Raw genomic sequence first — 26764 nt, 5'->3', positions numbered from 1 at the left:
AAGAACACATCGCAGCTGTTAAAAATAGACAGACGAGCAAATCCGCCGTGGCTGAACGAACACCTGCTGGAAACAGGAGTTAATCACTGGATGGAGTTTCACAGTCCAAAAATCCTCTCCACTGATTGGCATTATCACACTAGGATAGTTCGAGAAGCGATTGAAATTAAGAAAAATAAAAATTTCAATCGGGAGGACGGATTTAAATTGTTACCAGTGTGGAATCCGGTGATTAATAAATGCAAACCGCGAATTTTGCCGTCAAGTACGAATACGGATACTGTGAGTGTTGTGTGTCGTGGTAACATCACTAGTGGTAGTGTAACAAATGACAATATGAGGGTAGTAGTTGAAAATCTTCAAGCCCGCCCGAACGGACGACGCCGCGAACCGCCAGTCTGTGACCACGGCTGCAGCATCGCAGCCGAAACGTCAAGCCGTGAGTACATAATGTAAACGTCGCGTTAAGTTAGCTCTTTATCTTTCTTAGCGTTTCCTACTCTAAGCACTATTTCTCTCTCTCTGTCGCACTTTCATTAACGCACTCGTCACTAATCCAGGTACCCCTATTAGCGCATAGTACACGGGATCACAAACGGGATGGGGTAAAAATTCAGTTCATATTGTTTCGTCAGACTCAATAGTGATACTAAATAACAAACGTTGAAGAAGACAGCTACGATGCAGAAATCAAATGTATACAAATGTGAGTTTATATTGCATTATTTTTATTTTTATTTATTTATAGAATTCATTTGCTAGTAAAAATATTAACTTGAGAAGTGAATAGTTTATTTGCTAGTCTTATAATAATTTTTAGTGATTTACTTAATGGTTTGAATCGCTATCTTGTAAAATTGTTTTTATGAAACTTATGTCAAGTGTTTTACTTACAAGACACATAGTAGTGGTTCGACTCCCTGATTAACTTTTTGTTGTTCTTAAATAAAGGTAATTTTATTTTTCTCATAAATATCGTATTTTTTATTAATTCTCTAAAATTATTGTTTTCAGATAGTTTCCAGTTACGCCACGGAATAAAAAAGACCAAACATTGGCAGACTGGGAAAAACCATCGAGTGTAATCCCGAAGGGTAAGCTAATTTTTCAAAGCTATTTCTGTTCCTTCTTTACATATACCTCAATATTTTGTTATTTTCATGAACTCTCAAGTTTTCATAGCATTATTTTTAAAATTTTCCTTTGTTATTGTTTCTTTCATACTTTTAAAACAGAAGTGTAATATAATGTTTGGTTGTCTACAGTATCCACCGCGGCCGGCAAGCCGGTGCGGTGCCGCATGTTCCCGAGATGTTGCTTCCGCGCCGTGTGTGCGTTTCAGTACCCGCCCTGCATGGACCAGGCCGCGTGCGAACGCCGCGGCTGTATGTACGAGCACAAGACCCTACCGGCACAATCGGCCCCGCCGGCTCAAGCGCCTTCGCCCATGGACGTGACCTCGTCGATTGACGTGGCCTCGCTCATGGACGTGGCCTAGCCTCAACCGTCCCCGCCGTTGCACGTGCACCGGCGACACCTAAGCCCACCATATAATGTAGTAAGTTCTGTTGGATGTTTAAGGGTTGTACTACCCAACATTGATGAAACAACGCTGGCCGCAACAGCTTGAAAATTTCGACCGGTTCATCAAGTGTCTAAGTACCTAGCTCGGATGGAAGAGCAGTCGCCCGGCAAACAAAAGGTCGTGGGTTCGATTCCCGTCTGAGGCAGTTCGATTTTTTGAAGTTCAGAACTTGATTTGAAATAAAATGCTAAAAAGTGTTTTTATACAGGTTTGGAGGGATCCAGATAGGGGCGGACCGGTTTCGCCACTATCTTACGGCGACGCAGCAGGCGTTGGCGCTTGCAAAAGGATAGTGACGTGCGCCGGCGCCGTGGCCGAAGAAAAGAAATGTACCAAAAGTAATAAAAAATAAGAAAAGTAAATAAAAAACAAACACTGAAGCAATGTATTTGATTTCTTCAGATCATCAAGAAGTGTATTAAAATGTTTGCTTGTCTACAGTATACACCGCGGCCGGCAAGCCGGTACGGTGCTGCATGTTCCCAAGGTGTCGCTTCCGCGCCGTGTGTGCGTTCCAGCACCCACGATCATGTACGAGCACGGGACCCCGCCGGCAATACGCCGGCTCAAGCACCCATGGACCTGACCTCGTCGATTGACGTGACCTCCCCTCAACCGTCCCCGCCGTTGCACGTGTCCCCACCGGCGACACCCAAGCCCACCATATAATGTAGTAAGTTCTGTTGGATGTTTAAGGGTTGTACTACCCAACATTGATGAAACAACGCTGGCCGCAACAGCTTAAAAAATTCGACCGGTTCATCCAGTGTCTGAGTACCTAGCTCGGATGGAAGAGCAGTCGCCCGGCAAACAAAAGGTCGTGGGTACGATTCCCGTCTGAGGCAGTTCGATTTTTTGAAGTTCAGAACTTGATTTGGAATAAAATGATAAAAAGTGTTTTTATACAGGTTTGGAGGGATCCAGATAGGGGTGGACCGGTTTCGCCACTATCTTACGGCGACGCAGCAGGCGTTGGCGCTTGCAAGGACAGTGACGTGTGCCGGCGCCGTAACTGACGGAAGAAAATGCAATAAAAATAAAAAAACAAGAAAAAGAAATAAAAAACAAACACTGAAGCAATGTGTTTGATTTCTTTACATCATCACAACACAATCCTTAAATATCTTTACATTATAACATTGTTCTGACTTATAGTATTATAAAGTAAAGCTAAAAACTCGTATCAGAGGCCCAGACACATTCTAAATAATATAGGTACTTATTAGTAAAAGTTCCTGATCGAGTCGATTAAAATGATATTTTATTTAATATTTATTAAGATTATAATCTGACTGTATAGTCAAATCATTGTTTCTGACAAACATAATGATTCGATTCCAAAACTTAGGAGATGTCAAAACCATGATCCGAGGAGATTGGGTAAACTTCATTCAAAACAACATCAACAAAGTTTCAATGGACTGTACAATGGTTTGCCAATTATGTAAGTTTCAATTTTAGAAGATATCGTTTTCATTTGATTAGTAAGGTAGAATAATTATTATAGACTGGACCAATGGTCTTATAAAAATAGCAATCATCTTTTTTTATGCATAACAAGGCAGGTATTTGACTACAATCGCACCTGATGTTAATTGGGATGCAGTCTAGGATGGTTCATCACCATTTCAGCTATAAGACGTCCACTGCTGAACATAGGCCTCCCCCAATGATTTCCATAATGACCGATTGGTAGTGGCCGGCATAGCTATAATGTACCTACTAACAGAACTGTTTATGTAAGTAATATGTATATTTACAGAATATGTAGGAGGACTCGTATTTTATCAAAAAATATAGCCAGTATGTTGGAGGATGTCAAACACATCTGAGGAAAAATAAAATAGACATTTTATGGATCTACGGGCCGCTGGTAACAGGTTGAGACGTATTTTTTTGCTCCTTGTTTACTTACATAATACAAGCAAATATTTATAAGAGTAACTCCGATTAATTCAACATTAACATACCTAAGGAGTAAAGGTCCGAGAGGCTATTGGAATGGAATTCATCATCATCATCATCATCATTTCAGCCACAGGACGTCCACTGCTGAACATAGGCCTCCCCCAATGCTTTCCATGTTGATCGATTGGTAGCGGCCTGCGTCCAGCGCTTCCCTGCTACCTTTACGATTGGAATGGAATTAAAAAAACATAAAAATACTAGGTTTTGCCTGCGGCTCCAGCCGCGTGAAATTAAGTTTGTCATAGAAATATCATTATAAATTAACCTTTATACACTATTAAAGAAACTGTAATTTTTTTTAATATCCGTTCAGTAGTTTTTGCGTGAAAAAGTCCATAGTTGGATTGAAGTACCTTTTAAGATTATTTTCAATTATTAAGCGTCTGAAATACACTAGGTATTGAATTATGTTACTCGTACAAAATACAAAAGGTAAACTTTGCCCATACGTGATGATTCAGTGAGTGTGTATCGAAAAAACTTCGAGTAACAAGTGAGTTAGTGAACAATGGTACCAGAGTCGAAAGAAATAAAAGTCGAAAAGGAAGGTAGATATAATTTTATATCAAAAACCACCAACCCGCACTAACAATATTAATTCAGTTCAAAGATTTTAAAGATAGTTCGTCTGTGATCATGATGGTGTGTGCAACTGTTTTGAAATATCGAAGCTTCATCACAAAAGGTTAGTAGAATTATTTGTATTCAATTACACTAATAATAATAAAGCTTAAGTAGGAATATATTATTATCCACCATAATAGAGAATACCAATTTTCCTAACAAAATAGTTGAGTGAAATTGATATCAAGGAATCCAAGGATAACTATCTTATAGAATAAAATATAAGTGGGATAGAAAAATATTTTTTACTTTTTATATTATTTGGTTCACTGTCGATTTAATATTTTGTCGGTTTCAATATTTTTTTATGAAGTAAGTATATTATTTTTGTGTAATTTAGTCTAATTATTTTACAAATAGGTTTGCCCGCGCGACTTCGTCCGCGTAGAAGTCGAAAACGTTATCATAGGATTTTTATCAAGTTGATTGAAGTATATTACAAAATTGCCATACGGTGTATAAATACTTCTATTTTAATATTAAGTTAGTAACAACGATAACACTGTAGACAATGTTATCGTTATTTTCATAATTAATTTTACTTTCTCACAATCTATACAACAAAATAATAATAGACCAATAATTAGGTAACCTCTGCTTAACAATGATCTTTAAAATTCAAGGTAAGTAACGTTTAGAAAACATTTTTTAAACTAATTTGTAAGTATTTCTAAACTTTTAATCCTTTTACCATCATAAAAGAAGTTAAACTCAAGCTAAGTACCTAGTTCCTTTTGAAAACGACGTAACTACTAATTAGCTTAGTTTTTACAGGTTTTTCTTTACTATTGTGGGTAGATGTAATTAAACTTTTAGTTTGCTAACAAGAAAAACTAATACTACGAGTATTTTTTGAATACATTTCCAAAAAAAAAATATTTAAAAATACCTACTGACAACTGACAACGCCACTCTTGTAGCGGAGTATTGGGCTGACAATGTATGTTTTTGTCGACACGACAAGAATAAAATTTGAAATAGGTATTTCATTGAACATTAATTGTTGAGAATTTTAGATAAACTATGAAAATAAGTATTTGATTTCATGTAAAATAACCTATATTGCTATTTGCTATAACAGTTTTGGATGCACAATGTAGTCAAAATATATGTCCAGTTTTTAATTTTGTCCACTACAGATGCATACAGCAGTAATATTATTATTAAAGCTCAATACAGCTTCAAATATATCGCATTTTATCTCAAAGGTCATTAAAACTCAATATAAAATAATTCAACCTCGTTATTACTCGAAAAATCATTTCAAAAAGAGCGCTGCCTTTTAACAATTTAACAGACAAAAATTTTTCGTAATTCGGACTTAACATATTGGAATAAGGTTAAAAATATAGTGGGAACCATATTCGTATGCCTTTTAAACTTAAAGCTTTTCGAACGTGTCGATCGAACGCCTTTTTGAAAGCACCGCGAACATCGAAGTGGGAATTTTGTTCCCGCACCGCGAACATCCAAGTGGGAATTTATTTCCCATCTCGTTTCTCGAATGCCTGAACACAAACAATATTTTACTTACCGACTGGTTGATGTTGCTTCAATGCATTGGGTAAAGCAATTGGCAATTTGAATTTATTTTGGAAATGACTGTGGTAAAGGGAAGTAGGCCTTGTATTACAGATACAAAATAATTGTAGAACGAATCTATACTGATATTATAAATGCGAAAGTAACTCTGTCTGTCTGTCTTGCTTTCACGCGTAAGCCACTGAAGTGATTTTGATGAAATTTGGCTTAGAGATAGTTTCAGTCCCGGGAAAGAACATAGGATAGTTTTTATCCCGGTTTTTGAAACAAGGACGCGCACGTTAAATTTTTCTGTGACAGACAAAATTCCATGCGGGCGAAGCTGCATGCGGAAAGCTAGTAAAATTATGTCATTGTCTAGTCGTCTACTGTGTGTTCGTTGTGTTCTTAAATTCTGAGAGGGAATAGTCTCTGGGACTTCACGAGCCCGTGGGACCTTGCAATGAAGATGCATTGGTCAAAACACCTTTTGGACAGGCAATTCTTTAACTGTCGATAAAACTGCTGCTTTGAAAGCTCTGAGTGACTAAGAGTTTATGTTGCGTCTAATTTTTTTTATCATTAACTTAATAACACCTGCTTAATAAGTTTATGAAACAATTTAAAATATCTGTTTCGAATAGCTCACGTATGTAACAATGACATGTTAAAACTAAAATTATACATATAGAAGTTTTTATCAATTATGTGGTATGTAGGTAATTTCTTTTCTTTTGAGATACAAAAAAGTTGCTTTAAGCACAAAATCAGCTTCGAATGAAGCCCAAGCGAACTGATAACCTTTAGCACCCTTCGAGTACGAAGCCCCAAAATGGGCAAAATAACTTCTAATATCTCATTTTTATCTGAAAGAATTCAGATATTTCCCATCAATTCAATAACGGAATGAAATCAATCACTGGCCAGATAACTTTCATATTCAAATATCTCAACCCATTTCACTCCATCTTGATTAAATACAGAAATCTTTTCGAGTCCAAAGGGAATTTTTTCAGGTTTGTTTTTGAAGGACCATTGTTGTTATGATAGTTGGAATCGTTTTGGATTGAAATAGTATATAAATATGAAGGTGACATCTTTTATTGTAAAAACTTTACAATAATAAAGTTATAAAACCTACCTACTTCTTTGTTTATTTAATATTTTTTTCAGAAGTAGTAGTACTTAATATTAATTTTTGGCCTTTTATTCGAAAATAATATTATGTAGATAGTTAAATATTTTATTTTTTGAGTCCGGGCACATTTGAAATGTATGTTCAATAATTTTATTTCACCAAAAGTAATAATGCGGAACCTAAGATAACTTTCATTTCTACACAGTTCCAGAATCTCCTAGTAAAAATAACGAACAACAAAATTGAAAAGCTGCTTACCGATTTATTAGCTTTTCTTTTAAATATTTAGGGAAGTAAAAAATATAGACAATAAACCTTTTAAACTAATACATTATTGTAAACAATTAGCCTTATCTACAGAAATAGATAACAAATAACAACACGTTAAGTTAATCCTTTACTATTTTACAATACCCAAACAAATCAATAATGTAGTACCTAACTTACTTAACGACCACCTGCCAGCGAGCGATAATTACCTGCACAATATCTAGATAATGTGTGACTAATACAGATAACACTACCTGACCAACTACTGAGCTAATCTTTTTGCAGATTTTAAAATGATCACTTTAACCCTTTTTAGCGATTGTTCTCAACCAAGACCTTTTTAACACCACGCGACCACCATTAGTTTTTTTAAGTCACTAAAAAGGCTAGATACCTCTAGGCTTCTATTAGCTTTTTAATTTTATAATATTTATGAAATATTGTTAATTTTTTTGAGAAATAATAAAATATTAGCCTATAAATGCTAACGCCAATACAATACATGAAGTGTAGTGTGTGACGGTATTTGTAGAATTGGATATGATAAAAATAAATATTGAAAAAACCAACATAGTAATGTTCAGTGATGAGTTTGGTACAGACATGGGCCAATTGATTAATAGTTACTTGGGACAAAGTGTAATCAACCATTGTTTACCGGGTGCTTCTTTCTATTTAGAAATTAAGCGAAAAATAACAAATTATTGTTTTCCAATAAATACCATATTATTATTAGTCATTTTAATAGGAAATAGGGGCAATCTGGGCAAAAAAAGACCTACTAAACATTTTTGATAGCCTATGCTTACTTAATGTAGATAAAATAATTTTGTTCATATTCTCCTTCAATTTCAGGAAAATAATTTTAGATATAAATTAAGTTTAATTGACATTGAATACATTGACATAATATAATCAATGCAAATTCCATATAATTGACATAAACAATTATTTGAAAAATAAATGTATATTGACAACAGATAACTACTATCTGAATAAATATTGTAAAAGACTAGTAGCAAATTCGCTATGCTAACCAAACTGCTTTTATTGAGCAGAACATGGATGTTCGACCTGACGACGTATCAAAGGCGTTTGACAAAGTTCCATCTTTTCGAATCCCTGTTGCCTTATGCAAATGGATCTCCCATTTTCTTGTTGGACGATCAATAAGAGTAGTCCTCGATGGCTTCACTTCAAGTCAGCAACCGATTAACGCTGGCGTCCCTCAGGGATCGGTGCTGTCTGCAACACTATTTCTATTGCACATCAACGATGTGCTCAAACCCAGTACCTTTGGGTATGCAGATGACACAACAGTGACAGCCAAATATCTATCCATGGCAAAAGCCAGCAAGCGTGAGGTCTTGTCGTGAGTGCCTTATTAAACGCTTAAATTTGGCTCTTCAGGATGTCTCTGATTGGGGCGATGCCAATCTGTTCCAATTTGACGTGTCCAAAACACAAGTCCATTTCGTATGGCTCCAATATTCCGAGGTGTGCATGTTAAAATCACCGATCGACTTCAACTTTTGGGCATTGAAATATCCAGCAAGTTGAACTTTGGCGAGTACATCGAATCCTTAGCGAAAACTGCTGGCAAAAACTTGGTATCCTCTCGAGAGCAAGGCAGTACTTCTCCAAGAAACAAAGGCTGCAGTTATACATACCTACATATAAATCACATTTTGGCATTGAAACATTTGGCTGCTTTGGATTCGGTGGAAAGGCATCGCATGATTTTCGCTGGTTTTCAGAATAGATAAACATGCGGTCAGTGTTTAATTTATTACTTGATAACTAACGAGATCACTACTTAAGAATTCTTGAAAATCTAGTATATTAGAGACCAGACCAAGGCGACCTAGAGTATTTCAAGTGCGTCGTAATTATTACGAAGAATATAGATGAGGAAGCATTTAAAATTAGATTCAGTTTGTCAAAACCTTCTGCACTGAAAATACTAAAACTGATAAAGAATAAAAGTGCTTTCTAAAAGCCTACTTGCAAAAATAAAATGAGTTTTTATGACTTTTTTTTTTTTAAAAGCTCCATGGAAAGTTTAGGCCATAACTAGGTTAAGATAACAATACATCAAAACTAAAATATCACACAAAAAATCAAGTGTACTTAAGTTCCACTTTTGAAACGCCGCACAATCAGCTTCCTTAAAAATATTTAGGTAGTACAATACTTGAAGACATTGTCAACCGTTATCTATAGTCTGGTTTGGGAGCACGTAGAATTTTGTCCAATGACCCCAAGCTACCCATCCTTATCGCTCGCGCGTAATTATGTTGCTGTCACGCTCGCACACTCACTGCCGGCGCCCGTCGCACAGTCGTAGATAACAAATAACAACACGTTAAGATAATCCTTTACTATTTTACAATACCCAAACAAAACAATTAGTAAACTACCACCTGAATTGGCGATAATTACCTTTACAATTTCTAGATAAGTGTGATTTAAAATGACCGCTTAAACCCTTTTTAGCGATAATGACCATTACAATTTCCAGGTGATGCGTAACAACAATACTAGGCTAATCTTTTTTTGTAAATATTTGTTCTCAGCCAAGACCTTTTTAACCCCACGTGACCACCATTAGTGTTTTAGAAGTATCTTCTAGGCTTCTATTAAGAATTTAGGTTTTTAAACCATTACTTAGAAACAAGGAAATATTCGACAATTTTAATTTTATATATTTCTGAAGTAGTTTAATGTGAATTATTCTTTTTAATATTTTGCGAAATAAAAAAAAAAGTCTATGAATGATAATGCAATATATTCAAGGACACGCTTTTATTTTTGAATAAATAGTTTTATACTTGTAGTTTCTTCTTCTTTTAGTTTCAAGTTTTCTTTTGTTTTCTGTTTATTCATTAAAATTCCTTAACCATTTATCGGTATAAACTCTTTATTCGGCAGTGGGAATACAGTTACCACTATTGTGAGCTTTATTTCAGTCCAAAACTAATGAAGAAATGCCCATTAAAGGCTTCAAGTCATACTAAAATATTCTTCACATAGTGGCGACTAAATTATTTATTTATTTAACTAGGCGAATGTCTGCTGGACCCCAAAGAAGAGATTAAAACCATTTTAGCAAAGTATTTATAGATTTTGATGATGATGAGTAAAAATGAAACAACACTTACTTACTAATAAATAATTTAAATTTACAGTATTGGCTTATTGTAGAAGTTGAAGAAGTAAGTTCGTCCTTAAGTAAGCTCACGGACACAACAACAAAATGGCAACAAAAAAAGTTGAATAGGTAAGTATAAATTATTAAATTTGTTTCTGTATTTTATACCATGAATCATAAAAATAATCATCATAATTGAATATGCTCATTAATGCTAGATATATTAATATTTTTATAAATAATGCTAGGATATCTAGCCGAAAGCAATGTAAGAATGAGTTTATTCGCTAAGAATTGTTGTTTTAGTCTGTCATTTACTACAATAAACATTTTACAATGGTAAAAAAAAATTAAGTAAAAGCATAGCTTTAATGATATACTCGTCCAATCATTAATGACTGTAATTAAAGGGTTATATCATAAAAAGCATAGCTTTAATGTTATATTCGTCCAATCATTAATGACTGTAATTAAAGGGTTATATATCGTAATAAGTCATCATTAATTGCCCTCATTAGCTCCAGATGCCCGTGTTGGGTATATAAGCACATTAGACCAACCCTTTTCATCATTCTTCCTTCAACCCTTGAAGCGAAAGGTGCTATCAGTCGTTTTCTATATCTTTGTGATAACCCTAACCCATTTCTAATCATGTAAGTATTTCTTTTAAATAATTCACGTGGTAAAAAATATTAGGTCTCGAATCATACCTTCCCCCACCCTTTCTTACCGGGCGGGCGGACCACGTGACTTTACGCATAAAAGCGCGGAGCGCATCCCTTCTCGTCAGTTTGCATTCTGCCCTCGAAGGGATAAGACGTGCCAATTGTGTCAAGTGTTGTAGTAGCTTGTGCTTTTGTGAATTTTATCATGTATGTATTTTAATACTCTCTGTTTAAATATTTATGAAAGTGTTTTTGAAATGTCTTTTTAATAGAGAAATCTCTTGTAGTGTTACTAAAATTAAAATGTGATTTAACAGAAAAATCAGTTGTAGTGTTATTATTAATTTCTGTGAAGATTTTAATAGTTATTTGGTGATTTATTTGGTTTGTTTTTTTGTTCCAGGAACTCGTCGAACTGGAAAGCGTACCGTTTGGCCAATCAGCAGGCGTCCGCTAGCGACAAGAGCGGTCGGCCAAACGGGCAGCGGACCGGTCCGCACTCCACCCGCCACCAAGGCCCAAGGACTCAGAACCAACGGGTTCTGAGGGCTCTGGGCATGACCTCCGCCATTTCTTCAGCCGGTAAGCAACAAATCCTCCAATATCCTATGACTTTGCCACAGAGTGGCACTGCTCAGTTCACTTTTTTTCCATGTAATGTTTTATGTGCTATTCTGTCTTTTTTATTCTTTCTTCTTTCTACTTTTTTCTATTTATCAACCAATTTATTCTTTCATACAGATCCGAAGCCCGTGGACTTCGTGAGGACCAACGAGCTGAAGGAATGTCTCGTGACATTCAACGTGTTCGAGCCCGAAGCAGAGACGTTCCATCGCATGGAGGTGCTCGGGTCTCTGAACCGTTTGGCGAAGCAGTGGCTCCAAGAGGAGCTGCTGCGAAGGAACGTGCCAACGAATGTCGACGAGACTGGTGGAGGAAACATCTTCACCTTCGGCTCCTATCGCCTCGGGGTACGTAGTCTTTCCTATATCAACTTAGTCCTCATCCTCATCAAATATAGGGGATATACTTAAAGATACCTCACCAATAGCAGATCTCCTTGGTACAATATCCTAAATGTGTTTTTCTTTTGTTATTAGGTACACTGCAGTGGCGCCGATATCGACGCTCTGTGTGTTGTACCCCGGTACATCGATAGGGCCGATTTCTTTAAATCGTTCCTTGAACTGCTGAAGGAGCAGCCTGAGGTAAGATATCAATAAATACTTTTCTTCATATAGTATGTTCTCAAGTCTAATAAGTTCCATATGGCTTATATTTTTGTTTATTTCTAGGTCAAGGAATTGCGAGCGATCGAGGAAGCGTTCGTTCCGGTCATGAAGATGAAGTTCGATGGCGTCGAAATCGACTTGCTATTCGCGAGGCTGTCTCTTCATGCCATACCGGGTGAGTCAACATCTTAGCTTCGAAAGCTAATCTATTCCAAGCTTTGATCTCAGTACGCTAACGTTCGTTTTCGTTTGCAGAGAACCTTGACCTCAGCAGTAACGAGCTGCTTAGATACCTCGACGAGAAGTGCGTCCGCTCACTCAACGGGTGCAGAGTGACGGACGAGATTATCCGCTTGGTTCCCAACGCGGATAACTTCATGCTGGCCCTGAGAGCTGTCAAACTTTGGGCCAAACGTAAGTTTACAATCCTTCTTCTTAGACCTTTTCAAATTTTTTATCTTTTTATACATTAAGCATGTTTTAAAAGTAGTACTACCCAATGTTGATGAAACAGACGCGGCCAGCTTAGTAGCTCAGATGGTTAAGAAAGAACAGTTATTCGGCAAGTGAAAAGTCGTGCTTTCGATTCCCACTTTAGGCAATTCGATTTTTGAATTCATTTAAAATTAAGTTACGTCTTCTAGGCTTTTATTGACCAATTGATGTGTCCACAGGTCGAGGTATCTACTCCAACAGCCTGGGCTTCTTGGGTGGGGTGTCGTGGGCGCTGCTGCTGGCTCGCGCTTGCCAGCTGTACCCCACGGCGCTGCCGGCGACACTGCTGAACAAATTCTTCCTCGTGTTCAGCCAGTGGAAGTGGCCGCAGCCTGTGCTGCTCAAGAAGCCCGAGAACGCAGGGTTCGGCTTCCAAGTTTGGGACCCACGGGTAAGTAAATATTTGACCTTGTCTTTTCTATAATTTTGACAAACTTGACTCTCACTGGTTGGGTTTTTATTGGTAGTCAAACTGTAGATCAAATTCAAATAGGTTATTTAGTACATAGGCCCTTTCCAGGGCACTTATACACGTCCCAAATATAGTTTGCCCTACCATCCTGGCTACACAGGAGATGCAGCGGTGGGAATAGCCTTATTCTATAATTTTGACTTCTATTGTCTAACCAAAATGTTTCTTTGTGTACAGGTGAATCTATATGATCGGTATCATCTGATGCCGATCATCACCCCGGCGTATCCTCATCAAAACTCGACATATAATGTGTCCGAGTCGACCCGCACCATTATAATGGAGGAGTTTAGAAATGGTGAGTCAAAACCTTTACAACTTTATAAATAACTCTCTCTCATCATCATCATTTCAGCCACAGGACTTCCACTGCTGAACATATTATTATGTTCAGCAATCGGGGAGACCTATGGCCCTCCCAATAGTTTCCGCATTGAATCCAACTCCGCTGGGCAGCGTTTGGTTCCTACGTCGAATGTTAATCAGTGTGTGTAACCTCCCATTTTGTGCAATATTGAATTTTAACAATATTTTGTCTTCTTTCTCAGGTCTGGCGATAACGGAGGAGGTAATGGCGGGCAAATGTGGTTGGGACCGTCTCTTTGAGACGCCCAACTTCTTTGCTCGCTATAAGCACTTCATCGTGCTCTTGGCTTCCTCCAACAGCGCTGAAGACCAGCTCCAGTGGTGCGGGTACACTGAGAGCAAGATACGCCACCTTGTCTGTAAGTATCCAGCATTTCACCCAAATGTATCCATTATTTCAGGTTTGATAGAACATTGTAACTTTACTCGACGATTTCTTTTGTCATAGCAAGCTTGGAGCGGAACCAACCCATCTCCGTAGCACACGTGCACCCAGTGTGCTATCCCAGCGTGCCGCTCCACACCAACAACGGGCAGCCGATGGCTTTGGCACCAGGTAAATTACATTTCCTACCATGTTATTGAAAGTTTGGATCAATATTCCGGAGTGAGCAGCATTTCTAACATATATTTTGTTTGTCTATAGGTTCCTCGGCCTCTGAAGTGACAGCGGAGGTCAAGACCGAAGATGGTGTCAAAACCGTCAACGTAAGTCTTTTTTTTCGTTGATGATTTTCCGACGTTTTTGTATCTTTTTTTAGAATGCATTTAACAAAGTTTTTTTTGTTTAAAGGGAGATGGGAAACCAAGCCACTGCTCGATGTGGTTCATCGGCCTGGCGTTCGAGCAGCACAATGTCTCCGTGGACTTGACATATGACATTATGTCGTTCACGAAAACATTGTGCTACCAGGCCGATAGGAGCAACGTGTCGCGAGTCGGCAGGACGATTGAGGTGAGCTACATTACATTTACTTTAAAAACATTATCTTTGTTTGTCACATGTCAACCGCTTTGCAATGGAAGGAAGTCGAACCTTAACTTCGAACGATTAATTTCGTTGCTGGTCTAATGACAGTTTAACTTTCCCCCGGGACAAACTTGACCTTCATTGGTTGGGTTTTTATTCGCGATCAAGCTGTAGATCCTGGCTACACAGGAGTTACAGCGGTGGGAACAAGAGGTGGGAATAGTCCCATTTGATAACATTATGTAAGTGAAGCGGCGTCCTGAGCACAACAATACAACAAACAAGGAACCCCAAATAAAAGTGTTGAGGGGAAGGGCAAGGGACATGGTCCTGACCTATTTGGAACGGCAGAAGAACCGGAGGACTGAAGTGACCTCGACATACCAGACAGAGATTCTTGAAATGGTTATTTCAAATAGTCATTTTCCATTTCCTTCAAATGATTTTTCATTGTTCCAGGCCCGTTATGTTCGCCGCAAAGAGCTCCGGCAGTACCTTTGCGAGTCGCTTCTGGAAGGCGCATTGGCAGCAGGCGACAAGCGACGCCGTGCCACACGCGATGCGCCATCCAAGAAGCGACGAGTGGAGGAAGCTGACGGAGCTTGAGGCGTCGTATGGCCTCCGACTGCCGACTCCTGACCAGTCGTGTAACGTCGTCTCCGCGAAAGCGTCGAGACTCCGCCACGACGGATCGAAGTGCGAAACTATGACGCACGTTCTCCGAAAGAGAACCGGTTAGTAAAAGTTCTATTGTTTTTAAACGTTTTGAAAGTTCTTTAAATTTCCTCTGTTACTACTCAAGTCTGGGTGTCACTATGTATAATAATACAAGTAGTATATCCTTTAAACTAGCACTCATTCCATATTATATTGCTTACTTTGGGGCTAGATGGCACTCTGTGAAATTGTTCAAAGATATTTATTTATTACTCCAATTTAACCACAGATTCATTGTTTGTTGCAGATCCGAAGCTTTATCTGAAGCTATGTCTTATCGCATTCAACGCCCGTCAACAATTCAACGAAAGGAAAGAAGCAACGAGCATCCGGACAAGCCAAACGAGCTTGACAATAAAAACGCCTGTGATTATAAAAAATTGTACCATTTTGAATATTTATATGGAAGCACCAAGCACCAAAAATTGTAATAGGCAAATTATATCTTTGTAACTATCTAGTCGATGCTATCCATATTGTCTCTAATTTAAAACATGTCAAAAATAAATTACAATTTCATACTCAATAAAGTGTTTTCTATTATGCCTACCACCATTCAAACACTAAGCACACTGAACATGAACACAGAAACACAAAACCAACAGAATAACTATCACTTAAAATTCAATAAGCAAGAAGAATCATTTAGCACAAATTTCGTTTCAATAATACTTTTACATAAATTGACCCTACTGCTTCAGGACTTGATCTTGGCCAGTGCTGTCACAGAAGCAAGAATTTGGGAATGATTATCGACAGAAACCCTTTTGAAAGCCATAATAGGTACTAATAAATATTTGAATACACCAGAAATTGTTTATACCATTTAAAGCTACATCAGTTGAGACCCTAACTACAAAAATCCTGCTGGATCTCAAATCGTACCGCCAATTACCCAAACCAATGGAAAGAGCTGATACAGTTCAGCTCAAGCCGATTTGACAACGGCAAGACTAGAAGCTCTCGATAGCGATACTTTATGCCTTTCGGAGTCCGCTGATGAATGTGACAAAGTAGCAATGACTGTTCTTCTCGAGCATAATCCATTGATTCGATCTATCGATGATGATGATGATGATGATTCGATGTATACTTAACTACAGGGCATTATCAAGAATGACGGACAGATAGAAGATTCAACGTAGATTTTTAAACGACAAGCTACAAAATGCTTTTGCACAGTTTGACAGAATCATCTGAACTATCTACATAATATTATTTTCGAATAATATTTTATTTATTGAATATTAAATATTTTATTTATTGAGCCTGGTTACATTTGAAATGTGTATTCAATAATTTTATTTCACCAAAAGTAATAATGCGGAACCTAAGATACCTTTCATTTCTACACAGTTCCAGAATCTCCTAGTAAAAATAATAACCAATCCCAAATAAGTACTTATCTTTTTAACAATAAAAATACTTTTTAACTATTTTATATTGTCATTATTTTTTTATAAACAATCGATTTTGAAAAGCTGCATACCGATTTATTAGCTTTTATTTTAAATATTTAGGGAGTTAAAAGCATGGACACAATAAACCTTTTAAACTAATACAATATTGTAAACAATAAGCCTTATCTACAAAAATAGATAACAAATAACAACACGTTAAGTTAATCCTTTACTATTTTACAATACCCAAACAAATCAATTAGGTAGTACCTACCTTATTTACTTAACGACCACCTGCCAGCGAGCGATAATCACCTGCACAATATCTAGATAATGTTTGACTAATACAGATAACACTACCTGACCAATTACTGAGCTAATCTTTTTGCAGATTTTAAAATGACTACTTTAACCCTTTTTAGCGATTGTTCTCAGCCAAGACCTTTTTAACACCACGTGACTACCATTCGTTTTTTAGAAGTCACTAAAAAGGCTGGGTACCTACTAGGCTTCTATAAGGAATTTTAACTTTAAGGCTAGTTTTTAAATTTTATAATGTTTATGAAATATTGTTAAATTTTTTGAGAAATAATAAATATTAGCCTATAAATGCTAACGCCAATATAATACATGAAGTGTAGTGTGTGCCGGTACTTGTAGAATTGAAAATGATAAAAATAAATATTGAAAAAACCAACATAGTAATGTTCAGTGATGAGTTTGGTAAAGATATGGGCCAATTGATTAATAGTTACTTGGGACAAAGTGTAATCAAACATTTACCGGGTGCTTTATGCAAAAAATAACAAATTATTGTTTTCCAATAAGTACCTACCACTTTAGTCATTTTGAGTAATGGGAAATAGGGGCAAGGTATGCAAAAAAGATCTACTAAACATTTTTGATAGATAATTTTGTTCACATTCCCCTGCAATAGAAGCTTGCCACAGAAGGAAAATAACTTAAGATATAAATTAAACTTGACATTGAACACATTGACATAATAATCAATGCAAATTCCATATAATTGACATAAACAATTATTTGAAAAATAAATTTATATTTAAAAACAGATAAATATTATCTGAATAAATATTGTAAAAGACTAATAGCAAATTCGCTATCATATTGTATTTAACATTTAGCCATTAATTTGGCTAACCGAACTGCTTTTATTGAGCAGAACATGGATGTTCGACCCGACGACGTATCAAAGGCGTTTGACAAAGTCTGGCACGGCAGCCTAATAAACAAGCTTTCATCTTTGGGAATCCCTGTTGGCTTATGCAAATGGATCTCCGATTTTCTTGTTTGACGATCAATAAGAGTAGTCCTCGATAGCTACACTTCAAGACAGCAACCGATTAACGCTGGCGTCCCTCAGGGATCAGTGCTGTCTTCAACACTATTTCTACTGCACATCAACGATCTGCTCAATCCTGGTACCTTTGGGTATACAGATGACACAACAGTCACAACCAAATATCTATCCATGGCAAAAGCCAGCAAGCGTGAGGTCAAGTCTTGTCGTGAGTGCCTTATTAAACGCTTAAATTTGGCTCTTCAGGATGTCTCTGATTGGGGCGATGCCAATCTGTTCCAATTTAACGTGTCCAAAACACAAGTCCATTTCGTATGGCTCCAATATTCCGAGGTGTGCAATGTGCATGTTAAAATCACCGATCGACTTCAACTTTTGGGCATTGAAATATCCAGCAAGTTGAACTTTGGCGAGTACATCGAATCCTTAGCGAAAACTGCTAGCAAAAACTTGGTATCCTCTCGAGAGCAAGGCAGTACTTCTGTAAGAAACAAAGGCTGCAGTTATACATACCTACATAAATCACATTTTGGCATTGAAACATTTGGCTGCTTTGGATTCGGTGGAAAGGCATCGCATGATTTTCGCTGGTTTTCAGAATAAATAAACATGCGGTCAGTGTTTAATTTATTAATTGATAACTAACGAGATCACTACTTAAGAATTCTTGAAAATCTAGTATATTAGAGACCAGACCAAGGCGACCTAGAGCATTTCAAGTACGTCGTAATTATTACAAAGAATATGGTTGAGGAAGCATTTGAAATTAGATTCAGTTTGTCAAAACCTTCTGCACTGAAAGTACTACAACTGATAAAGAATAAAAGTGCTTTCTAAAAGCCTACTTGCAAAAATAAAATGAGGTTTTATGGCTTTTATTTTTTTCTTAAAAGCTCCAGGGAAAGTTTAGGCCATAAGTAGGTTAAGATAACAATACATCAAAACTAAAATATCACACAAAAAATCAAGTGTACTTAAATTCCACTTTTGAAACGCCGCACAATCAGCTTCCTTAAAAATATTTAGGTAGTACAATACTTGAAGACATTGTCAACCGTTATCTATAGTCTGGTCCGGGAGCACGTAGAATATTGTCCAATGACCCCAAGCTACCCATCCTTATCGCTCGCGCGTAATTATGTTGCTGTCACGCTCGCACACTCACTGCCGGCGCCCGTCGCACAGTTGTAGATAACAAATAACAACACGTTAAGATAATCCTTTACAATTTTACAATACCCAAACAAAACATAGTAAAATACCACTTGAAACAGTGATAAAACCTTTACAATTTCTGGAGTGTGATTTAAAATGACCGCTTAAACCCTTTTTAGCGATAATGACCTTTACAATTTCCAGGTAATGTGTGACAACAATACTGGGCTAATCTTTTTTTTGTAGATCTTGTTCTCATCCAAGACCTTTTTAACTCCACGTGACCACCATTAGTGTTTTAGAAGTATCTACTAGGCTTCTATTAAGAATTTACGTTTTTAAAGTATTACATAGAAACAATGAAATATTCGACAATTTTAATTTTGTTTCTGAAGTAGTTTAATGTGAATTATTCTTTTTAATATTTTGCGAAATAAAAAAAAAGTCTATGAATGATAATGCAATATATTCAAGGGCACGCTTTTATTTTTGAATAAATAGTTTTATACTTGTAGTTTCTTCTTCTTTTAGTTTTAAGTTTTCTTTTGTTTTCTGTTTATTCATTAAAATTCCTTAACCATTTATCGGTATAAACTCTTTATTCGGCAGTGGGAATATAGTTACCACTATTGTGAACTTTATTTCAGTTAAAAAATAACGAAGGACTTGTTATGCCCGTTAAAGGCTTCAAGTCATACTTATAATAAATATTAATCACATAGTGACCTCTAAATTATTTATTTATTTAACTGGGCGAATGTCTGCTGGATCCCAAAGAAGAGATTAACTATTTTAGAAAGGTTTAACGATGATGAGTAAAAATGAAACAACACTTAGTTACTAATAAATACTTTACATTTACAGTATTGGCTTATTGTAGAAGTTGAAGAAGTAAGTTCGTCCATAAGTAAGCTCACGGAAACAACAACAAAACGGCAACAAAAAAAGTTGAATAGGTAAGTATATTATTAAATTTGTTTCTTTATTTTATACCATGAATCATAAAAATAATCATCATAATTTAATATGCTCATTAAAGCTAGATATCCTAGCATTATACAGGGTGTCCCAAAAACAATGGATAACCCTGTAACCCTCGATAGGCCTCGCCATGGTGTCCCTAACGTCCGATTTTGACCCCAGTAAAAATATCACCGTTTTCAAGATTTTTAAGTTTTTGTGCATTTTTAGAAAATTGCCACCTGCGATTACTTTTTCTCATGCCATTTCTACAAATGAAGATACTTTTCAATCTAGTTTTTTTCCTTATCACAAGGGATAGTTGGGCTATCAAAAGAAATGATTAAAGTTCAACAAACTAGTTTAAAAGTATGAAAATTTTAAGAAATTGCAGAGAAGAAGGAAAAATTAATTCATTGATTTGCACTTTTGATCAGCCATCGTGTAAAAAAAATGTAGGAAGACCATCGTGCCCATAACCTTAAAAATTTCCTTGGTTAATTAAGATTCTAAAAAAGTATCACAAGCCTATGAATTGGGTATTATTTTTATCTTAAGGCTACTTGAATAGCAACTAGTATGAAAACTGCAAAAATGAGTTTTTCTCGTAATAGCTAAACTAGGACTGCATAGTGGCATTAAATACAAATGGATATTTTTTAGCGTAGGAATTTTAAAAAAGCAACATTTTATCATCATCATCATCATCATTTCAGCCATAGGACGTCCACTGCTGAACATAGGCCTGTACCCCAATGATTTTAATAATGACCGCTTGGTAGCGGCCTGCATCCAGCACCTTCCTGCTTACCTTTATAAGGTCGTCGGTCCACTTTGTAGGTGGACGTCCTACGATGCGCTTTCCGGTACGTAACCTCCACTTGAACCCTGCTACCTCAGTTCTGCGAAGTGCGAACTACTGTGCCCTGCCCATTGCCACTTCAGCTTGCTGATCCGTCGGGCTATGTCAGCGACTTTAGTTCGTTTACGGATCTCTTAATTTCTAATACGGTTTCGTAAAGAAACCCGAGCATAACCCCTTCCATATTACGCTGTGCAAAAAATCCACGTTTCCGAGCCGTGTATAATCACGGGTATCTGTCTATAGGCACATTTATAAGGTTTAAAACAAAAATTAAGTAATCACAAAAACGCAGAACTGACGGCCAATGGGGCAACAGGGTTCAAGTGGAGGCTACGTAACGGAAAGCGCATCGTAGGACGTCCACCTACAAAGTGGACCGACGACCTCATAAAGGTAAGCAGGAAGGTGCTGGATGCAGCGGCCTGCATCCAGCTAACCAAGCGGTCATTATGAAAATCATTGGGGTACAGGCCTATGTTCAGCAGTGGACGTCCTATGGCTGAAATGATGATGACGATGATGATAAAATGTTTATTTTTTTTAAATTCCTACGCTAAAAAATATCCATTTGTATTTAATGCCACTATGCAGTCCTAGTTTAACTATTACGAGAAAAACTCATTTTTGCAGTTTTCATACTAGTTGCTATTCAAGTAGCCATAAGATAAAAATAATACAGAAAACATAGGCTTGTGATACCTTTTTAGAATCTCAATTAACCAAGGAAGTTTTTAAGGTAATGGGCACGATGGTCTTCCTACATTTTTTTTACACGATGGCTGATCAAAAGTGCAAGACAACGAATTAATTTTTCCTTCTTCTCTGCAATTTCTTAAAATTTTCATTATTTTAAACTAGTTTGTTGAACTTTAATCTTTTCTTTTGATAGCCCAACTATCCCTTGTTATAAGGAAAAAAACTAGATTGAAAAGTATCCTCATTTGTAGAAATGGCATGAGAAAATGTAATCGCAGGTGGCAATTTTCTAAAAATGCACAAAAACTTAAAAATCTTGAAAACGGTGATATTTTTACTGGGGTCAAAATTGGATGTTAGGGAGACCATGGCGAGGCCTATCGATGGTTTCAGGGTTATCCATTGTTTTTGGGACACCCTGTATATTAATAGCTTTAATAATGCCAGGATAATAATATCTATCCGAAAGCAAACGTAAGAATGAGTTTATTCGCTAAGAATTGTTGTTTTAGTCTGTCATTTACTACAATAAACATTTTACAATGGTAAAAAAAATTAATTAAAAGCATAGCTTTAATGTTATATTCGTCCAATCATTAATGACTGTAATTAAAGGGTTATATCGTAATAAGTCATCATTAATTGCCCTCATTAGCTCCAGATGCCCGTCTTGGGTATATAAGGACATTAGACCAACCCTTTCCACCATTCTTCCTTCAATCGTTGAAGCGAAAGGTGCTATCAGTCGTTTTCTATATCTTTGTGATATCCCTAACCCATTTTTAATCATGTAAGTATTTCTTTTAAATAATTCACGTGGTAAAAAATATTAGGTCTCGAATCATACCTTCCCCCACCCTTTCTTATCGGGCGGGCGGACCACGTGACTTTACGCATAAAAGCGCGGAGCGCATCCTTTCTCGTCAGTCTGCATTCTGCCCTCGAAGGGATAAGACGTGCCAATTGTGTTGAGTGTTTTAGTCGTGAGCTTGTGCTTTTGTGATTTTTATCATGTATGTATTTTAATTTCTCTGTTTAAATATTTATGAAAGTGTTTTTGAAATGTCTTTTTAATAGAGGAATCTCTTGTAGTGTTATTATTAATTTCTGTGGAGATTTCAATAGTTATTTGGTGATTTATTTGGTTTGTGTTTTGTTCCAGGAACTCGTCGAACTGGAAAGCGTACCGTTTGGCCAACCAGCAGGCGTCCGCTAGCGACAAGAGCGGTCGGCCAAACGGGCAGCGGACCGGTCCGTACTCCACCCGCCACCAAGGCCCAAGGACTCAGAACCAACGGGTTCTGAGGGCTCTGGGCATGACCTCCGCCATTTCTTCAGCCGGTAAGCAACAAATCCACCAATATCCAATCCTATGTCTTTGCTACTCTGATTTTTTTTGTCACCATGGGGCACACTGGAAACCAGTGGCCTTCTTCACGGTGGGCCACGGAATATGCTGAGTGGGGTCCCATTGTGATAGGCATCGCTGTTGCGACAGAGTGGCACTGCTCAGTTCACTTTTTTTCCATGTAATGTTTTATGTGCTATTCTGTCTTTTTTATTCTTTATTCTTTCTACTTCTTTCTATTTATCAACCAATTTATTCTTTCATACAGATCCGAAGCCCGTGGACTTCGTGAAGACCAACGAGCTGAAGGAATGTCTCGTGACATTCAACGTGTTCGAGCCCGAAGCAGAGACGTTCCATCGCATGGAGGTGCTCGGGTCTCTGAACCGTTTGGCGAAGCAGTGGCTCCAAGAGGAGCTGCTGCGAAGGAACGTGCCAACGAATGTCGACGAGACTGGTGGAGGAAACATCTTCACCTTCGGCTCCTATCGCCTCGGGGTACGTAGTCTTTCCTATATAATTCATAATACTTTATATCAACTTAGTACCTCATCAAATATCCCCTTGATATACTTAAAGATACCTCACCAATAGCAGATCTCCTTGGTACAATATCCTAAATGTGTTTTTCTTTTGTTATTAGGTACACTGCAGTGGCGCCGATATCGACGCTCTGTGTGTTGTACCCCGGTACATCGATAGGGCCGATTTCTTTAAATCGTTCCTTGAACTGCTGAAGGAGCAGCCTGAGGTAAGATATCAATCAATACTTTTCTTCGTATAATATGTTCTTAAGTCTAATAAGTTCCAGATTGCTTATATTTTTGTTTGTTTCTAGGTCAAGGAATTGCGAGCGATCGAGGAAGCGTTCGTTCCGGTCATGAGGATGAAGTTCGATGGCGTCGAAATCGACTTGCTATTCGCGAGGCTGTCTCTTCATGCCATACCGGGTGAGTCAACATCTTAGCTTCGAAAGCTATACTAATTTAAGCTTTAATCTCAGCACACTAACGTTCGTTTTCGTTTGCAGAAAACCTTGACCTCAGCAGTAACGAGCTGCTTAGATACCTCGACGAGAAGTGCGTCCGCTCACTCAACGGGTGCAGAGTGACGGACGAGATTATCCGCTTGGTCCCCAACGCGGATAACTTCATGCTGGCCCTGAGAGCTGTCAAACTTTGGGCCAAACGTAAGTTTACAGTCCTTGTTCTAAGACATTTTCAAATTTTAAATCTTCTTATACATTTTTAAGCATTTTTTAAAAGTAGTCCTTAATCAGTGTCTTAGTAGTTCAGATAGTTAAGAAAGAACAGTTATTCGGCAAGTGAAAAGTCGTGCGTTCGATTCCCACTTTAGGCAATTCGATTTTTGAATTCATTTAAAATTAAGTTACGTCTTGTAGGCTTTTATTGACCAATGGATGTGTCCACAGGTCGAGGTATCTACTCAAACAGCCTGGGCTTCTTGGGCGGCGTGTCGTGGGCGCTGCTGCTGGCTCGCGCTTGCCAGCTGTACCCCACGGCGCTGCCGGCGACGCTGCTGAACAAATTCTTCCTCGTGTTCAGCCAGTGGAAGTGGCCGCAGCCTGTGCTGCTCAAGAAGCCCGAGAACGCAGGGTTCGGCTTCCAAGTTTGGGACCCACGGGTAAGTAGATATTTGATCTTCTCTTTTCTATAATTTTGACAAACTTGACTCTCACTGGTTGGGTTTTTTTTGGAAGTCAAGCTGTAGATCAAATTCAAAGAGGTAATTCAGTACAAAGGCCTTTTCCAGGGCACTTATACACGTCCCAAATATAGTTTACCCTACCATCCTGACTACACAGGAGATGCAGCAGTGGGAATTGCCCTATTCTAAAATTTTGACTTCTTTTGTCTAACCAAAGTGTTTCTTTGTGTACAGGTGAATCTATATGATCGGTATCATCTGATGCCGATCATCACCCCGGCGTATCCTCATCAGAACTCGACATATAATGTGTCCGAGTCGACCCGCACCATTATAATGGAGGAGTTTAGAAATGGTGAGTCAAAACCTTTACAACTTTATAAATAACTCTCTCTCATCATCATCATTTCAGCCACAGGACTTCCACTGCTGAACATAATATATTATTATCCCAATGATTTCCGCATCGAATCCAACTCGGCTGGGCAGCGTTTGGTTCCTACGTCGAATGTTAATCAGTGTGTGTAACCCTCCATTTTGAGCAATATTGGATTTTAACAATGTTTTGTCTTCTTTCTCAGGTCTGGCGATAACGGAGGAGGTAATGGCGGGCAAATGTGGTTGGGACCGTCTCTTTGAGACGCCCAACTTCTTTGCTCGCTATAAGCACTTCATCGTGCTCTTGGCTTCCTCCAACAGCGCTGAAGACCAGCTCCAGTGGTGCGGGTACACTGAGAGCAAGATACGCCACCTTGTCTGTAAGTATCCAGCATTTCACCCAAATGTATCCATTATTTCAGGTTTGATAGAACATTAAAACCTTACTCGACGATTTCTTTTGTCACAGCAAGCTTGGAGCGGAACCAACCCATCTCCGTAGCACACGTGCACCCAGTGTGCTATCCCAGCGTGCCGCTCCACACCAACAACGGGCAGCCGATGGCTTTGGCACCAGGTAAATTACATTTCTACTACCATGTTATTGAAAGTTTGGATCAATATTCCGGAGTGAGCAGCATTTCTAACGTATATTTTGTTTGTCTATAGGTTCCTCGGCCTCTGAAGTGACAGCGGAGGTCAAGACCGAAGATGGTGTCAAAACCGTCAACGTAAGTCTTTTTTTTCGTTGATGGTTTTCCGACATTTTTTATATCTTTTTTTAGAATGTATTTGAAAAATGTTTTTTTTTTGTTTATAGGGAGATGGGAAACCAAGCCACTGCTCGATGTGGTTCATCGGCCTGGCGTTCGAGCAGCACAATGTTTCCGTGGACTTGACATATGACATTATGTCGTTCACGAAAACATTGTGCTACCAGGCCGATAGGAGCAACGTGTCGCGAGTCGGCAGGACGATTGAGGTGAGCTACATTACATTTACTTTAATAACATTATCTTTGTTTGTCACCTGTCAACCGCTTTGCAATAGAGGGAAGTCGAACCTTAACTTCGAACGATTAATTTCGTTGCTGATCTAATGACAGTTTAACTTTCCCCCGGGACAAACTTGACCTTCATTGGTTGGGTTTTTATTGGCGGTCAAGCTGTAGATCCTGGCTACACAGGAGTTGCAGCGGTGGGAACGAGAGGTGGAAATAGTCCCGTTTAATAACATTATGTATGTGAAGCGGTGTGCTGAGCACCTACAATATCTACAACAAACAAGGAACCCCAAATAAAAGTGTTGAGGGAAAGGGCGAGAGACATGATCCTGGTCTTAAGCGACCTCGACAGACCAGACAGAGATTCTTGAAATGGTTATTTCAAATAGTCATTTTCCATTTCCTTCAAATGATTTTTCATTGTTTCAGGCCCGTTATGTTCGCCGCAAAGAGCTCCGGCAGTACCTTTGCGAGTCGCTTCTGGAAGGCGCATTGGCAGCAGGCGATAAGCGACGCCGTGCCACACGCGATGCGCCATCCAAGAAGCGACGAGTGGAGGAAGCTGACGGAGCTTGAGGCGTCGTATGGCCTCCGACTGCCGACTCCTGACCAGTCGTGTAACGTCGTCTCCGCGAAAGCGTCGAGACTCCGCCACGACGGATCGGAGTGCGAAACTATGACGCACGTTCTCCGAAAGAGAACCGGTTAGTAAAAGTTCTATTATTTTTAAACGTTTTGAAAGTTCTTTAAATTTCCTCTGTTACTACTGAAGTCTGGGTGTCACTATGTATAATAA

At 38.1% G+C, this 26764-nt stretch overlaps 3 protein-coding genes across 5 annotated transcripts in view; 2 read left to right on the top strand and 1 right to left on the bottom strand.

Annotated features, from left to right (window-relative positions):
- Positions 1-26764, bottom strand: part of LOC135084469 (sex peptide receptor) — a 482468-nt gene that overhangs the window by 154633 nt on the left and 301071 nt on the right. The window lies entirely within an intron of this gene.
- LOC135084371 (poly(A) polymerase type 3-like) lies at positions 8875-15063 on the top strand. The gene is made up of 13 exons (XM_063979147.1): positions 8875-8879; positions 11326-11504; positions 11664-11893; positions 12023-12130; positions 12218-12329; positions 12410-12568; positions 12829-13040; positions 13299-13419; positions 13670-13846; positions 13936-14043; positions 14134-14195; positions 14281-14442; positions 14917-15063. The coding sequence occupies exons 1-13, from the start codon at positions 8875-8877 to the stop codon at positions 15061-15063; spliced, it is 1782 nt and encodes a 593-aa protein (XP_063835217.1).
- Positions 18505-26677, top strand: LOC135084370 (poly(A) polymerase type 3-like). The gene is made up of 13 exons (XM_063979146.1): positions 18505-18509; positions 22734-22912; positions 23188-23417; positions 23563-23670; positions 23758-23869; positions 23950-24108; positions 24352-24563; positions 24822-24942; positions 25169-25345; positions 25435-25542; positions 25635-25696; positions 25786-25925; positions 26398-26677. Exons 1-13 carry the CDS (start codon positions 18505-18507, stop codon positions 26675-26677), a joined length of 1893 nt encoding a protein of 630 aa, XP_063835216.1.

The sequence above is a fragment of the Ostrinia nubilalis genome, chromosome 26 (assembly GCF_963855985.1).
Source record: "Ostrinia nubilalis chromosome 26, ilOstNubi1.1, whole genome shotgun sequence".
In the NCBI taxonomy this organism is placed as follows: Eukaryota; Metazoa; Arthropoda; class Insecta; order Lepidoptera; family Crambidae; genus Ostrinia; species Ostrinia nubilalis.
The sequence above is the reverse complement of the archived record's forward strand: the minus strand, read 5'-3'. Positions and strand labels throughout refer to the sequence as shown.